At 33.4% G+C, this 17,471-nt stretch overlaps 1 protein-coding gene across 1 annotated transcript in view; it reads left to right on the plus strand.

Annotated features, from left to right (window-relative positions):
* Positions 1-17,471, plus strand: part of GRID2 (glutamate ionotropic receptor delta type subunit 2) — a 1,404,853-nt gene that overhangs the window by 1,046,169 nt on the left and 341,213 nt on the right. Inside the window, exon 10 of the mRNA XM_045820339.1 lies at positions 10,750-10,947. Coding sequence (XP_045676295.1) covers positions 10,750-10,947 — 198 coding nt within the window. The remainder of the gene's footprint in view (positions 1-10,749; positions 10,948-17,471) is intronic.

Below are 17,471 nucleotides of genomic sequence, written 5' to 3' on the forward strand. Positions count from 1 at the left end.
GTAACTTGCTGGATACCCAGAGGGAAGGGTCTGTATACCAATTTACAAAAAACAGTAGTGGGGGAGGTAATTTTGGTGTCCATAAGAAAGTATAAAAGGGTCTATTTTTTGCTTTATTCTGTGTGTGTTTGTTTGTTTTTGTTTGTGGTAATGAGAATAAGAAGCCTGTCTCCTTGGAATTTGCAGAAGACCTTCTTGGAGGGAGGATTGATGGCAGCTGTATCTTTAGCAGCTGTACTTCAATCACCTAAGAGAAGTTCAGATAAGATTTCAAACATTTTCACTTTAAAATAATTTTATACCAAAACTACAATCCCATTAATATGTTGGCTAGAGTTGAAGTGTAACTTAGCCAGAGAAGAAAGTGTAAATAGCTCTACTTTATTTTTTTATTTAAATATTTTACTGTTTATGCTAATACAGTTGTCCCAATTTTCCCCCTTTGCCCTCCTCCACTCAGCCCATTCCCCACTCACAAAGTCAATCCCCACACCATTGTCCATGTCCATAGGTCCTTCATACAATATATATCCTTTGATTAATCCCTTCACCTTCTTTTTAGAAATCAATGGAGAAATATTGATTTTGATACTACTATGTATTAAGTTTTTTATCTTTTCTACCATGTAGTTAGTTTCTGTACCTCCTCTGTAGCATCCCAAACACACACACAAACCCAAATGCTGACGAAGGCAGTCTAAATTGATGTTTGGCATCAGACAACACTGGATTCAAATTTCAGTCTTTCATACTAGCTTGTAAGATCAGGCACATTATTTCTTTTATCCCTGAATTTCAGTAGTCTCATTTGTAAAACAGCAATATTAATACCGGAATATTCCAAGAACTAAATGAGGTGATGAATGTAAAGTGATAAGGATGATGACAGGCATACGCTTTTTGTTGTTATTTTCATTTGTTTTCTTCCTTAGCCTGAAAATATGCTCTGGGTAAAAAGCACTCTTTGACCCTGAATCCCCATACTATTTTTTTCTCATGTAAGTGTCTCAGTTTTTAATTCTGTCCCCTCTTCGTTATTTACTTTTTGTCCTCAAGTCACTGGCTTGAATTGGCTTCTGTTTTGATTTTTCCGAAGAAACTCCTTTTGAAAAGTTCTTCATGATGTCCTACTTGACAAATGAAATGGATGCTTCAGGTCATCTCTCTGGACCTATCACCCACACGAGAATCCACCAACAACTTACCCCTCGATTCCTTCTGCCTCCCTCACTGAATCCAGTCCAGTGAGAATTTACTTTCTTCAAAATTATAAATCTTTTGTCATGCTTCATACTCATTTATCTAACAAATGTTGAAACAAATAACATATTTAATAGCAAAAACTTAGAAAATGTGGAAAATAAAAATTAACAACAAAATCATCCATAATTTCTCAAACAACAACTTACTAACTTACTAAGATTTTAGTGTCTGTCACATACCAGTTAAACAAAACTAAGTTACCTTACCTATAAAAATGGAGATAATTATGGCTCTAAACTCATATAAGTATGAATATGCAAAAAGGATTGGAGAGTGCCCAACACAGTAAGTCCTATATAAATGTTTACTGCTACTATTATTGTTATTATTTTTGGAACTGTGAACATGCACACTGCTATGGACTAAATATTTGTGTCCCCTCAAAATTTATCTGTTAAAACCTAAACTCCAATGTGATGGTTATTGGAGGTGGGAACTTTGAGAGTAAGTAGTTCATGAGGATGGAGCCCTCATGAATGAGAGTAGTGCCTTCATAAGAAAAGACTTGAGAAAGATGATCACTTTGCTCTCTGCCATGTGAGTAAAAGGAAGCAAACTCTAATCAGATGCTGGATCTGCCAGAACATTGATCTCAGACTTTCTAGCCTCTGGAACTATTAAAAATAAATGTTTGTTGTTTAAGACTAGTAATATATTATAGCAACCTTAACTGACTAATACACACACATACTCATGAAACCTTTTATACGTTTTCTTCCTGTTTAGCCATATATACATGAATATTTTAATGGAAATATGTTTTTGCAAAACAGATGTGAACAATGTATTTTTCCCACTTAGTTAGTGAATTACCTTTATAGTTGCCTCAAACTTCCATTAACTTAGCTGAGGTAGTATATAATACCCAGCATGCCAAACAAAATTCAACATTTTTTTCCCATTTACTGAAATATGGTGCAATGGAAATGAAAGTAATGTTTTTATAGTGATATTTATAATCTTTCTATAAGACAAAGGAAAATGAGCCAGTCCCAAACTTTAAATGTCATTCATTGTTTACAAAAATACTGGTGGCCTGATTTTGAGCCAGAGATGATGATCAGGGAGTTGGAACACCGAGGGCGACAACTGAATGTGCTCTTTTAGACACATACATGTGCTCATTTCTGATGACTTCCTTAGATGTGAAATTACCAGAAGATAAATGTATAAAAATCTGAAGGTTTTTGCTTTCCTACTGTGAACTTTGTGTTCTTGAAAAGTTGTACTAATTTTAACTACCCTAAGTGGTACATAAGAAAACCTACTTCTTTACATGCTTGCAGATAAACATTAACACTCGTTTTGATCCTTGCCAACCTGATGAGCAATAAATAAAATAACTCATTTTAATGTGTATTTCCCAAAGGTGTGGTAAGAGAACAAAAATAAATAATTATCCCTCATCATTTGTTTCTACCTTTAAAAATACTGAGAATTCAATGACTTATTATCAAATCCATTTTACTAACAAGTCCTGACCAGCTCACTTCTGGTTTATAGCGAAGGACTTCTAATTGGTCTCCTAGTTTCTGTCCTTGCCTGTTGTCAAATGTATCTCTCAACTGTGTAGTAAACTATTAAATATATCAGATCATATTTCGCATCTGCTCAGAGCCCAGAAGGTTGTCCACCTCAGTTGAAGTAACAGGTAAAGTCCTCACAGGGGTGGAAAGGCCCTGCTTAGCTCTACCTGACATACACCCTTTACCTCTCAGATGTTTCCTATCTGACCCAAGCTCCCTCAGTTCCTGTCATACATGTCCCTTCTGTCTCTTACACATGTCAGAGAAACTCCTGCCTGACACCTTTGCCCTTACTTCTTTTGTGTAGTATCTGTCACTCCCATTAGAATGTAGGTCCAGAATAATAGAGATGTCTGTTTATTATTTGCTTCATTCAATATCATATTCTTAATGTATGCCTGACATTAACACTCTTTTGAAATACTGAATAAATCTGAGTATTATTTTGAATGGAAATACCACTAGTCCTAAATATTCTAAGTTTAATTTATATGACTTTTTAACATGTTCTGATATATTTGTATATATAAAATTAGCTTTGGTTTATACTCATTAAACATTTTTATATCCTAACAGAGAATAAGTCTTATAAAGCCAATATTGACATTTATACTGTTCTTGAGAGTGCTGTAACAGGGATATGACTATGCCAACCAAAGAGTTTGTAAACATCATCAACATGAAGAAGTCAAATGTTGTCATGTTTTTCAGTTAAATAGTTTGTAGATGTCTGACGTTGTTTATAGCTAGTCATTCCTTAGAGCTGTCATATGCTCTATCTTAAAACATATTCTTAATAATTTTGCTTGAAATATCTGCCCTTACAAAGTACTCTGTCTATAATACTTATGGAATAAAATGTACCCTTACATGTGGCTACACACTTGTAAGATTCACTTAGGTGTTTAATTTAGCAAAATAGTGAGGACTTGGACCAAACAAACAAATAAAAAATATTATTCAGCACTCACATTCAGAAAGCAAACTGAGAGTCTGGTATTTCTAAGTTTACATATGGTAGTCATGTGGTCTGTAAAATCTTAGCCTTCCAAAATGTGTTTTCAAATGCATGCCTGGAAAAAGCAATAAATGAAAACTCATGCAGGAAAGACTGTTGTGATTGCCTGTTGTCCTTGATAACCTTGCATTCCCAGGTACTGTACCCTCTGTTTCTTTCAGATTGTTATGATAACAAACTTAACATATTTTTGTGTGTTTTGCCACTCTCCATTTTAGCCTCTAAGATACTAAAATGTGACCATTTCATAATTTGAAAACAATGTATATAATCAAATATTTTATATGTAAGATGAATTACCTTGCATATGAATTAGCAAAAACTATATGTTTAATATAAAGTATTTTATTCATTTAAACAATTGCTTACAAAATAGAAATCAGAAATAATATGTAAGACATAATTTATTTTAGAAAGTTAGATGACTTTTTATTTACTTCTGTCATTTACAATTTGAATCTCATTCAAAAAGATTGCATTAAAAAATAAATTTAGTGCAATGATTTCTAAACATTTGTTTTTCCTTGAAATCCTTCTGCAAAGCTCTTTTAAAATTTTTTTTCATTGCATATCATTGTGGCTTGCTTTTCTTCTTGCCATACAACCCTTTATAATACCTGGATTTGTTGTTCCTCTCCAGGTATTCCTCATGTTTGTTTTTCTATCCTGGTGTCTTGATATCTTTTTAATAATAAATTCCATACTTTTCACTTTGGTAGCTTATAGAAATTTCTAACATTTATATATGGTCTGTTAAAGGTAATTTTTTCAAAGAATGGTAATCATTAATCCTGCATATAGTAAAGTAGAATGTGTATTCCTTAAGCAAAATATAGGCTCCTATGTGCATAAGGACAACTCTTGTTTGCTTCAGTCAGATACATTTTTTATGGGGAAAAATTTTACACTAGCTATTAGGAAATATTCCCATTCTCCTGGCCGGTGTAGCTCAGTGGATTGAGCGTGGGCTGTGAACCAAAGTGTCACAGGTTCGATTCCCAGTCAGGGTACATGCCTGGTTTGCAGGCCATGGCCCCCAGCAACCTCACATTGATGTTTCTCTCTCTCTCTCTTTCTCCCTCCATTCCCTCTCTAAAAATAAATAAATAAAATCTTAAAAAAAAGAAATATTCCCATTCTCTTTTAATGTATTTGAGTTGCATGTGTGAGCAGAATTATAAAGAATTTCCAGTGACTCATTCTTAGATTAGCTATCTGGCATTCGATGAAGCCTTGCATATTAAAACCTCTTAACAGCTCTCAGTAAAGCCTTGGCAGTAGAGCTTATCTCCTGTACCTATCAAAAGCTCAGGTTTTTTTCCCAAGCTCCATCACAAGCAAGCAATATTGCATAGTTATTAAAATATGGGAATTAACTACAAAATCTGCAAGTTGCAAACAGTGTTGTAAATCAACTAAGCAATTATCATGAGATTTTTTAGAATGACTGAGAACAAATTCAAAATTATGAAGTTATTATCTAATAACCCAACAAGTGATGTGAATAAAACCTTGATAATATGAAAATTATCAACCACTGCAACACTCTTTTCTGCAAGCAGGTCTATGGGTCCTCAGGCTAATGCACATAGATTGATAAACTACAATCATTCTGTGAAAGCTTCATTTATCCCAGTTGCTGAGAATTGTATTTAGAGAATTTGTCATCCAAATGATCAGCAAATCTAAATCTACTATTTGTTTTCATTTAATAGGAAGACAGGTTATCACCATCTTAGACTCAGTCCTAGTAATACTTTGAAACTAACTGCTAAAAACTGAATTTTAAAGGCAGCATTTTATTATTTCTTTTTTCCCCTCTCTGTGTCTATAGTAGAAAACTCAAAGCAATCTACATACACTTTGAAAGTATATGTTAATAGGCACAGGCCACAGTCTCTCAGCAACTGTGCTATTGCAAAGGACCCCTAGTCCTCCATTCTGCACAATTCATTCTATACTCTGCTCTCAGAATTACATTCTAATGATGCTATGATCCTTTCATAAAGCTCCAGTTTCCTACCAAATAAGAGGGAAACCTTCATGTGGCTTTAATGTCCTCCATTATCCGGTCCCATGCAACATAGTTTTTCTTTACTTTTGTATGTATTGCAATCTAATATCCAATGGTTGGGGGGTGGTAAGCTTAAACCATTAATCAATGAATAATAAAGTAACATCCACATAATCACTGCCCGGAATGAAAAGTACAATATTGTCATTACCACAGGAGGTACCTTTCTGTGTGTATGTTTCTCTTTATATCCTTAATTATCAGACTACCTCTTATTCTTCTTCTCATCCCTTTACTCTTTTGGGGGGAGATTTTCTATTTGTTTATTCCTTTGTGTCCTGGGTATGAACTCTGGCCTATAACACGTCAGTAATTCATTCTCTAGGTGTTTTTAATATGCTGAGAAACTCAGTCATTAAGTTCTGAACTCTCATCGCTGCCTTTTCTAATTCCTAAATCTGTTTAGTTATTTTTAAATTCTGCAGTGACACTTTCTGTAGTTTCCAATTTCCTGCAAGTTAAAAAAATTACCCTTTAAATATAGTAAACTTAATGTTTATATATGTATCTGAAAATTCTAGTGTCTGAGTTCTCAAAAATCTATTTCTGCTGGATATTATTTCTGTTTGTTCTCTATATGAAATGTAATTACCTTTTACATATGTTTGACTTTTTCTTTGAACATTGTTCAAACAATTATTTAAAGGAATAATGTATGATCTAAGATGAAGATACTTTCTTCTAGAGAGAACTGTGTTTTTATTTATTTTTCTGTCAAGCATCCGGAGTCTCTATCTCTCACATCACCTTAAATTGAATTGAGAGAAATTTTGTTACCCTAGATTTCAATTCATAAGTTGAAAAATTTGAGATCCCAGGAAATAAAATTGAAGTAATGTAACTATGATGCTTTCCTCTTCTGTAACTTAATTGTGTGAACTTGAGTGGAAACTTTTGTTTCTAATTTTTCTGATTTGTTAAAATAATACAAAGCTGGTAACCCCTAAAATGGTGATTTTCTTTTTCTTTCAGCATCCATTTTATTTATTTGGTGTTTTGTTTATACCAGTTATGGTGCACATTGCTTTTGTTTTGCTTTGTTTTTGATCTCTTTGTTTCATTTTGAGTACATGACTTTTCCAAATATTAGGTTATAATTCTTTTGAAAGAAGTAGCACTCGTGGCTTTTTACCCTGTCTCTCATGATATTAAGTGTAGTAACTTAGAGCAGCTGCTCAATGAATGTTAATGGATAGGTAAATGAGTGAATCAATTTTGGAAATACGTGCATGGATAAAAATGATTAAGCCAAGCTCAGTATTGTTGCCATAGAAAAGGAACAAGTGTGTTTTTTATTATAGGTCCCAGAGCTTCAATTTGATTTCTTTTATGTTTACCTGTTCAGTATACTGTCTGATTGTTCTCATAAAGCACAACTGATTTGAGGTAGGAATTATGACTAGTTATCCAAATCAGTAATAAAGCTTAAAGACATTAAGCTAGAGAAAAAGTTATGTGATGTTATAAAGGTTTATTTAAGGCACAAAATTTTAAAAGTACATTTATCAATAAATCATTAAGCTTATTAAATTAACTCAGTATAACCTTTTCTATTCTCTACCTTCAGTTGATTCTATCTGGTGTTGGAAAGACCTCTGAGAGGGATCTATATGGCTAGGAATTGACTTATAAGTTGGAATTAAAGATAACTTCTAGAGGAAATTTAGCATTAAAATTTAACAAAATTTAGCATGATAAGCCATTTGCCTAAAGAAATTAAAAATAAAACAAAAAAGAGTCACTAATACTTTATATAAAGCATACATCGGGATGTCATTTTTCCCATGTAGATAATTTATCTCTGCAGTACAGTTAATTGATATTCTTAATTGTGTGTCAACTTAAAGAGTATTATTAAACTTCCTCATGATTAAATTGCTTAAGAGATTTAAAAACTTAATAGATTTGTTAGATTTTAAATGCTATGGATAAATAGAGAATACATATGGTCCAAATTTTTTTGTAGAGGTTCCATTCAAATAAAATCTTTCGTGAACCATTTTCCTTTGGTTTGTCAATGAATAGATGTTCAACATCTAGAAATGAATGAGAAGTGTATAAGACAATAAGTACATGTTCCCTATTGGCAGCATCTACATTGTAATGTGAACAGTCAAGACCCAGTAATTCTAGAATTTTCTGATTGGGTTTATATGCTCTCTGACTCTGATCTCTCTCTTCGAATTTCTTTAATCTATTCTGATTCTATGATCTCAAGACCTACTTTATAACATTTGTGCAAAACATAGTCATTGGCTAGGTCTATACTTTGTCCAAAGAACCAAATAAACAGTAGCAAATTCTTCCAATTGCCTGGAAGTTTATTATGCACTTTAAAATATATAAAATATTTGGAGTCATCAAATTGTTTTTGAATTGATATAAATTAAATAGATGAAACAAATCAGTATTATGAAAAATGTTAATTTATTCTCAATACCTCTTATCTATTGATCTATCTTTGTTCATTGGCATCAAAGACTACTATAGTATGAAAATGTCTCAGGAGCTTAACAACAACAACAAAAGACTGAAAGTTTTTTCTTTTGTCCTAGAACCCTAGATAGTTAGTCAGGGTCTGGTATAGCATTTCAGTTGTCAAGGACATACCCTTCTGTCTTGTTTCTCTATTGTGTGCGGTCTGAGATGGCTACCAGAGCTCCAGCTATGAATTATGTGCTCATTCCTGCTGAAAAGTATAAAAGACACAAGTTTCACAAAGCACCTTCTTACATCAATTTGGCCATAATTACTCACATGTACTTTCATCTTGTTTAAAAGGAGACTATGGACACTTATTCTCAGTAGTGCTAACATTTCTTAAAAATTATAATTAGTGAAGAAGGGGAGGACAGTTACTGGGGGGGGGAATAGCAGTCACTTTATCTAACTATTCATTTGCTGATTTATTTTACACAAAGATAAGATATAAACAGTTAAACAAGACCAGATTTTTTGAAAGAGAAAACACCAAACATAGTTTAGAAAACCAAAAAATTTAAAACATCACAAATATCACAATATCACCATAATTGTAGATGAGCATCAATCTTAGAATAGATCTTCTGGGTATCCAAAGTGAAAAGGGAAACTAAAATAATTAGTTACATTATTTTTGTTATTTTAAAAAAGGTATTACTAAAGTAAAATGAAGTTTTCTTGGCTTTGAACAATTCAAAAATTTATTTCATGGGAAGTTTTAAGGAAAGACTAAATGTTATGATGGACAATATTCCTGTAATAGATGCAGTGGTTTTATGAAACATTTACTTAGTGTTTGAGTAAAAGCCAAAAGCCAAGTATTATTTTACAACCCAATGAAAACTATTTTGTGAGTTGCTAAAGAAAAATGATCCAAAGATAAAAACTGAGTATTTTGGCTTAGACTTAGGATAGATTTTCACCTGTCCAGAAGGTTGGGTGGACTATATACACTATGAATGGTTATCTGCAAATATTATTGTTCCTGAAAGATTTTGAACAAGTTTAGTAAATTAAGGAATAGATTATCTAATTTTTGGTAGTCTGCCAACATGTTTCAAACTATTGAACTCTCTTAACACTAGTTTTTTCTAAAAAGTTAAAGGGGCTTACTTGTTTACCTGTAAGAGGAAAAAATACAAAAAGATAAAAAAAGATGGAACAGAAACAAATTCACTGAATTTATAAATTACACAGTTACCAAAAAAAAAGTGAATTTTCCATTGCAATAGTAAAGAAGCTATTTTTTTGCAATGAAATATGTGTTTATATCCAAATTTCAAAACTACTGAGTAAATAACTTCTGGGGAATGTGATGTTATAAATTTTAGGTAAATTATATGTTCTCAGAATTTTTTGATCATTTCAGAAATTTGTATATAGGTTATATGTGTTAAAATATTATTTCACATATTTCTGAAATATATCAATAATACATGCCTAAGAATAGATACAATAAATTTATGGTTTCTTTAATATAATTTTATTATGTATAAATATTAGATTAACCTTGGAATGGCAAGGGAAATGAATCATGGCCCCTGAAGATTTGTTGTCACTTTTATCTCATTTTGAGATGGTAATGTAGTCATGCCCTGTGTAATAATGTTTCACTTAACAATGCACCACATACACAACAGTGATCCCATAAAATTATAATGTAGCCAAAAATCCTTATTGTCTAGTGACTGTTGAAAGTGTCCTAATACAACCTATGACTGGTGTGGTTGTGGTGACGCAGGTGTAGACAGGCCTACTGTGTTGACGGTTGTATAAAAGAATAGCACATACCGTTATGCACAGTGCATAATACTTGATAGTGATAATAAAAAAACTGTATTACTGGTTTATGTACTTACTGCAGTATATGTTTTATTATTTTACAGTGCATTCAAACAGTATGCTACATTATACCTGCAGCAGCCTCATACATCTTGATTTTCCAAGTGTGTTTACATCATACATTCTTGTGCTTCATTTAATTTTGTGTTGTTCTGTACAGTAACATGCTGTGCAGGCTTGTAGTCTAGGAGCAGTAGGCTATCCCGTAGAGCCTTGGTGTGTAATAGACTATACCATCTAGGTTTCTGTAAGTGCACTCTATGATGTTTGAACGATGACAGTTCACTCAAGGACACATTTCTTAGAAGGTATGCCTGTCATTAATTGGTGCATGTCTGTAATTAAATGAGAGCTGGCAAGAAATTGGGTGATTAAGTACTGTTTAATAATATGCTGCATTACACACACAAGTTGTATTTCTAAGTTAATTCTCTCAAAAGGCAAAAGCAATTTTTAGACTGTAAGCAAAACTCTTTGAAGAATTAATCTTTGCTTCTAGGGAGCAATAGAGATTGACATCAAGGATTTCTCTTATTTCCCTGCAGGAAGAACCTTTTGTAATGGTCTCTGAAAATGTCCTGGGTAAGCCGAAAAAATACCAGGGCTTCTCCATTGATGTTTTGGATGCCTTATCTAACTACCTGGGTTTTAACTATGAAATTTATGTCGCACCGGATCACAAGTATGGAAGCCCACAGGAAGATGGGACATGGAATGGCTTAGTAGGAGAACTAGTCTTTAAGGTAAGCATTTATTAATTAATTAATCTATTTATTTATTATATATCTAAAGGTTGAACTATAACTCTTGGAAGCTAATTTAATATAAAATAAATGCAAGGCAAAGCATTAAATGGTGGTGTTGAATGCCAAAGTCTTAGCCAATGCTATTTTAGGAACTTTGAGGAAAGAATTATTAATGATAAAATAAAGCTAAATTTTAGAATATTTTCTATGATATGATACAATAGATAAGTATCTAGAACACTAACTTACCTTTGCCGGATTTATAGTCTAAACATTTTGTCAGTATACGGTTCATGATGAAGTCACAATGCAATTTACAAACACAATTCATGTCATTGTTTTCTTTTAAAAACTCAGTGTTATTTGCAGTAAGTCAATAAAATCCTGATCATTAGCAACTAATCTTTTACTTTTAGGATATAAATATATAAATAAGATAAATAAATTTTTACTCACATTTTTGTCCTTTCAATTCTCGAAGAGCTGTTGAAATTTCTCTAGTTTTTAGTCTACATTTCTGTCAGGTTTCCTTTTTTTTTGAAGCTTTTTAAATTAGTTTGTATACATTTTAATTATTATGTCTTACTGATTAATTGTTAAACAGAATTAGGCCTGTAATTTTGATTTAAATGTGTCCTATTGTTTTCCTGTGTTCCTTCTTTTCTTCCCTTCCTTTGGGTAAACTAAATGTTTTTAGTATTTGATTTTATTTTCTTCTTTGGCTTTTTAGCTTTATTTCCTTGTAGTTTTATTTGTCTGTGGTTAGTCTAGAGAACGTAATATGCATTCTTAACTTATCACATTCAATCTAGGGTAATACTATGCCACTTCACATTTTAAAAAGTAATAAACTTACAGCAATATAAATCAATTTACACCCACCTTATCCTTTGTGCTATTGTGGTCATATACTTATATTTTATGAACTCCACAGTAAAGTGTCATAGTCTTTTATTTAAATAATCAATTGTCTTTAAAAGGTGTAAATAGAGCAAGAAAGACAGTTTTGGTATTGGACCACTTATCTACTAGTTCTGGGGCCCTTCATTCCTCTCTCCATTTGTGAACTTCTACCTGTTATCATTTACTTCAACCTGAAGAACTTGTTTTAGAATATCTTGAAGTACAGTCCTAAAAGTGGCATGTACTCTCAACTTTTCTTCACCTTAAAATGTCTTCATATACCTTCATTTATTAATAGTGTTATTAGTATATATATCCAACTCTGAGTTGACAGATTTTTTTTTTGTCTTTATGTTTTCAAATAGGAACACTGCTGGTTTTGATGAACATTTAACAAGAGCACTGACAGCCTCAGAAAATAATCATATATAATCCAAATATACTTTTGTTCATACTTTTAAATTGTCTAAGGGGAAAATTGTGGATAAAATCTTATTATTTCTAAAATCAAGGCTGATGATTTTAAATCAAGAGTAACCTTTAATTTTAAAAATCAAAATAAATTTATTCAACAATTTGTATACAACAATAATTTTTAAAAATTGAGATATAATTGACATATAACATTGTATTAGTTTCAAGTGTATAAAATAATAACTTTCTATATGTATATATTAAAAATGATCACCAAAATAAGTCTGGCTAACATCCATTACCACACATAAAAGTTTTTAATATTCATCACTTTAAAGATGCCATTCTATTGTCTTTTGCCAAATATTATTTCTGATGAGAAGTTGACCATTACTTGTATATTTGTTATTTGGAGGGGTTTTTTTTTCCTTTTTTCTTTTAGTGTGGAGGTAGCCTTTTTTACAATTCCCTCTTCTTTCCTGATGTTAAAGTATGATGTGTCCAAATGTGGTTTTCTTTGTCTTTAATTCTGCCAGGGGTTCAGTGAGCTTACGTTATGTTTTACAAAATTCATAAATGTTGACAGTTATTTCTACAAATATTTTTTCTACCCTTTTTTCTTTCTCCTCTCAAGTTAAGGCTCATAGAATATTTAAGTGAGAACTCTCAATGCTCCCCTACTGAAGAAGTGAGGAGTACAAATGTATTAGTGGAAAGCTCACTTCCAACTATTATTTTTTTATGGGGGGTGATTTTTTATTCTTTTATTATTGTTCAAGGACAGTTGTCTCCATTTTTCCCCCACTGCTCCCACCCACCCCAGCCATTCCCACTTCCCACCCTTGATCCTACCCCACTTTGGCTTTGTCCGTGTGTCCTTTATATGTGTTCCTTGACAAGCCTTCCCGTTTCCCCCCATTATCTCTTCCCACCCCGCTTCTGGTTACTCTCAGTTTCTTCTTAATTTCAGTGTCTTTGGTTATACTTTGCTTCCTTGTTTGTTTTGTTGGCAAGTGCCTATCAGTAAATGGATGGAACAATAACTGTGGTACATTTACCCTTTAGAATATTATGAGCCTAGATGGCTCTGGAGAGATTTATGCTAAATGAAATAAGCCAGGCAGTGAAAGACAAATACCAACTATTATTTGTTTTAACATTTTAAAAATTTATTACATAACAATCAAATAAGCAATAAATGCTGTTCTTCATAAACAATTGATTTAATTGCTTTCATTTGCATGTAAACGCATGTATTTATTGGATATAACTTTAAAGTTCCTGTGGGTCCTTTAACAAAGTATTATAAAAAGTCAGGCTTAAAGAAGGTAAGTGAGGAATGTATACATTTTAGCTAGAAAAACCATAAAGCTATTTATCTTTTTTCTAATTTTATTTTAATCATTGTTCATGTACAGTATTATGTCCTTTACTCCCATACCAGCTCACCCACCCATCCCTCCCCACCTCCCTCCCATTTCCACTCCCCCTAGTTTTTGTCCATGTGTCCTTTATATTTGTTCCTGTAAACCCTTCCCATTCTCCTCTGAAATTTCCCTGAAATTCCTTCCCCTCTCCCCTCTGGTCACTGTCAGCCTGTCCTCTATTTCAGTGTCTTTGGCTATATTTTGCTTGTTTGTTTGTTTTGTTGTTTAGGTCCCTGTTAAAGGTGAGATCATATGGTATTTGTCTTTCACTACCTGGCTTATTTTGCTTAGCATAATGCTTTCCAGCTCCATCCATGCTGTTGCAAAGGGTAGGAGCTCCTTCTATCTTTCTACTGCATAGAATTCCATTGTGTAAATGTACCATAGTTTTTTTATACATTCATTTACTGATGGGCACCTAGGTTACTTCCAGCACTTTGCTATTGTAAATTGTACTGCTATGAACATTGGGGTACATAGGTGCTTTTGGATTGGTGTTTCAGGGTTCTTAGGATATAATCCCAGCACTGCAATTGCTGGGTTAAAAGGCAGATCCATTTTTAGTTTTCTGAGGAAGTTCCATACTGTTTTCCATAGTGGTTGTACCAGTCTGCAGTTCCACCAACAGTGCACTAGGGTCCCCTTTTCTCCACAACCTCTCCAACACTTGTTTGTTGCTTTGTTTATGATGGCCATTCTGACCAGTGTGAAGTGGTATCTCATTGTGGTTTTAATTTGCATCTCTCTGATAGCTAGTGATACTGAGCATCTTTTTATATGTCTCTGGATCGTCTATATGTCCTCTTTGGAGAAGTGTCTGTTCAAGTTCTTTGCCCATTTCTTAATTGAGTTGCTTGTCTTTGTAGAGTGGAGTCATGTAAGTTATTTATATATTTTGGAGATTAAACCTTTATCTGAGGTATCATAGGCAAATATGTTTTCCCATACAGTTGGTTCTCTTTAGTTTAGTACTGTTTTCTTTAGCTGTGCAGAAGCTTTTTATTTTGATGAGATCCCATTTGTTTATTCTTTCCTTTATGTCCCTTGCTCTAGGGGACATGTTAGTAAAATGTTTCTGTGTGAAATATCTGAGATTTTCCTACCTACATTCTCTTCTAGGACTTTAATGGTGTCACGGTTTATATTTAAACCTTTTATCCACTTGAATTTATTTTTTGGAATAGTCTGTGAAGGTTAGGGGTTAGGTCTTCCTTAAATGCTTTGTAGAATTCTCCTGTGAAACCATCTGGTCCAGGGCTTTTGTGTGTTGGGAGTTTTTTTTTTATTACTGCTTCAATTTCATCTGCTGTTACTGGTCTGTTCAAGCTTCCTGATCCTTCTTCATTGAGTTTTGGAAGATTATATTTTTCTAGAATTTTTGTCTATTTCACCTAGGTTTTCAAATTTCTTGGCATACAGTTCTTGGTAGTAATTTCTTACAAATTCTTTGTATTTCTGTGGTGTCAGTTGTAATCTCTCCTCTTTCATTTCTCATTGTGTTTATTTGGGTCTCCTCCCTTTTTTTCTAGATGAGTCTCCTTAAAGGCTTGTCAATTTTGTTTATCTTTTCAAGGAACCAGCTCCTGAATTCATTGATCATTAGAATTGTGCTTTTAGTCTCTATGTCATTTAGTTCTGCTCTGATCTTGGTTATTTCCTTCTGCTTGCTCTGGGCTGTCTTTGTTATTGTTCCTTGAGTTCTTGTAGATGTAGAGTTAGGTTGTTTGTTTGAAATGTTTCTGTCTTTTTTAGGCAGGCCTGTATTGCCATGAACTTCCCTCTCAGGACTGCCTTCACTGTGTCCCATAAGTTTTGGGTTGTTGTGAGTTCATTTTGATTGGTTTGCAGATACTTTTTGATTTCTTCCTTCATTTCATTCTTGACCCATTTATTGTTTAATAGCATGCTATTTAATATCCATAATTTTGAGTGTTTTAGGTTTTTTTCCTTGGCGTTGGTTTCTAGTTTCAGTCCTTTGCAACCCGAGAAAATCCTTGGTATGATTTCAATTTTCTTGAATTTGTTGAGGCTTGTTTTGTGTCCTATCATGTGGTCTATCTTTGAAAATGTTCCATGTGCATTTGAAAGAATGTGTATTTAGCTTCTTTGGCATGGAGGGCTATGTATATATCAGTTAAGTCCATTTCATCTAGGGCATTGTTCAATGCCACAATATCTTTGTTTATATTTTGTTTGGAAGATCTGCCCATTTTTGAGAGTGGGGTGCTAAAATCCCCCATATAATTGTGTTGCTGTCAATATCTTTCTTGCAGTCCTCTAAGATTTTCTTTATGTATTTGGGTGCTCCTATGTTGGAGTAGCCAAATCCAAAATATGTGAATATATATTTACAATGTTTATGTCTTCTTGGTGGATTCTTCCCTTGAGTATTATGAAATGACCTTCTGGGTCTCTCTTTATGGCCATTTTTTAAAAGTCTATTTTATCTAATATGAGTTTTGCTACCCTGTTTTTTTCCCTGTCTGTTTGCTTGGAAAATTTGTTTTCAGTCCTTCACTTTCAGTCTGTGTAGGTCTTTTGTCCTGAGGTGGGTCTCTTGTAGGCAGTATATGTGTGGGTCATGCTTTCTTATCCATTCAGCTCTTCTATGTCTTTTGATTGGAGCATTTAATCCATTTACATTTAAGATTATTATTGATAGGTACTTATTCATCGCCATTCACGTACCTCTGTTCCTCTCTCTCCTCCCCCCCCCTTTTCCTTCCTTTCCTTAAAGCAGTCCCTTTAGCATCTCTTGCAGAGCTGGTTTGGTGGAGGTATATTCTTTTAGACTTCTTTTGTCGGGGAAGCTTCTTATTTGACCTTCTATCTTGATTGAGAGCCTTGCTGGGTAAAGTAGCCCTGGTTGCAGGCCTCTGGTTCTCGTTACTTGGAATATTTCTTGCCATTATCTTCTGGCTTGGAGCGTTTCCATTGAGAAGTCAGCTGCTACCCTTATTGGGGCTTTCTTGTATGTTACTTCCTTTTCTCCCTTGCTGCCTTTAAGATTCTCTTTCAGTCTTGAAATTTTGCCATATTAATTATGATGTGTCTTGAAGTGGGCCTCTTTGAGTTCTTCTTGATTGGTACTCTCTGTTTTCCCTGGATTTGTGTGACGTTCTCTCTCATCAAATTAGGGAAGTTTTACATCATTACTTTTTCAAATAGTCTTTCTATTTCTTGCTGTTCTTCTTCTCCTTCTGGTATCCCTATTATACGGATATTATTACGTTTCATATTGTCTTGCATTTCTCTTAATCCCTCTTCATTCTTTCTGAGCCTCTTTTCCTTTTCTTGCTCTTTCTGGGTGTTTTTTTTCTACTTTGTCCTCTAGCTCACTGATCCAATCTTCTGCTTCATCATTCCTGCTTTTTATTCCTTCTACTGTGTTCTTCAGTTCAGAAATTGTATTCATTTTTTCTTGGCCCTTATTGATAGTTTCTATTTCCTTTTTCATGTTGATATAGTTTGCAGTGAATTCATTGTAGTTTCCCTGTAGTTTCTGGTACCTCATTGTGAGCTCATTGAGCTTCCTGATAATCATTTCTTTGAACTCAATATCTGATAGTTGAGTTGCCTCTATTTCATTTAGCATTCTTTCTGAGGCTTCTTCCTTTCCCTTCATTTGGGGATTCTTTGTCTTCCCATCATTTGTGAGAGTCTTCTTGTTAGCTTCATTTTCTTAAATTAGTCTGTTCTGGTGTGAACTTCTGTGGTAGAATACCTGTGAGATTCAGTGGTGCAGTCTTCCTCAGTTATCCTGGTGTTCACAGCTTC

This window comes from Phyllostomus hastatus, unplaced genomic scaffold (assembly GCF_019186645.2).
Source record: "Phyllostomus hastatus isolate PE091 unplaced genomic scaffold, TTU_PhHast_1.1 phas_scaffold_39, whole genome shotgun sequence".
Classification (NCBI taxonomy): domain Eukaryota; kingdom Metazoa; phylum Chordata; class Mammalia; order Chiroptera; family Phyllostomidae; genus Phyllostomus; species Phyllostomus hastatus.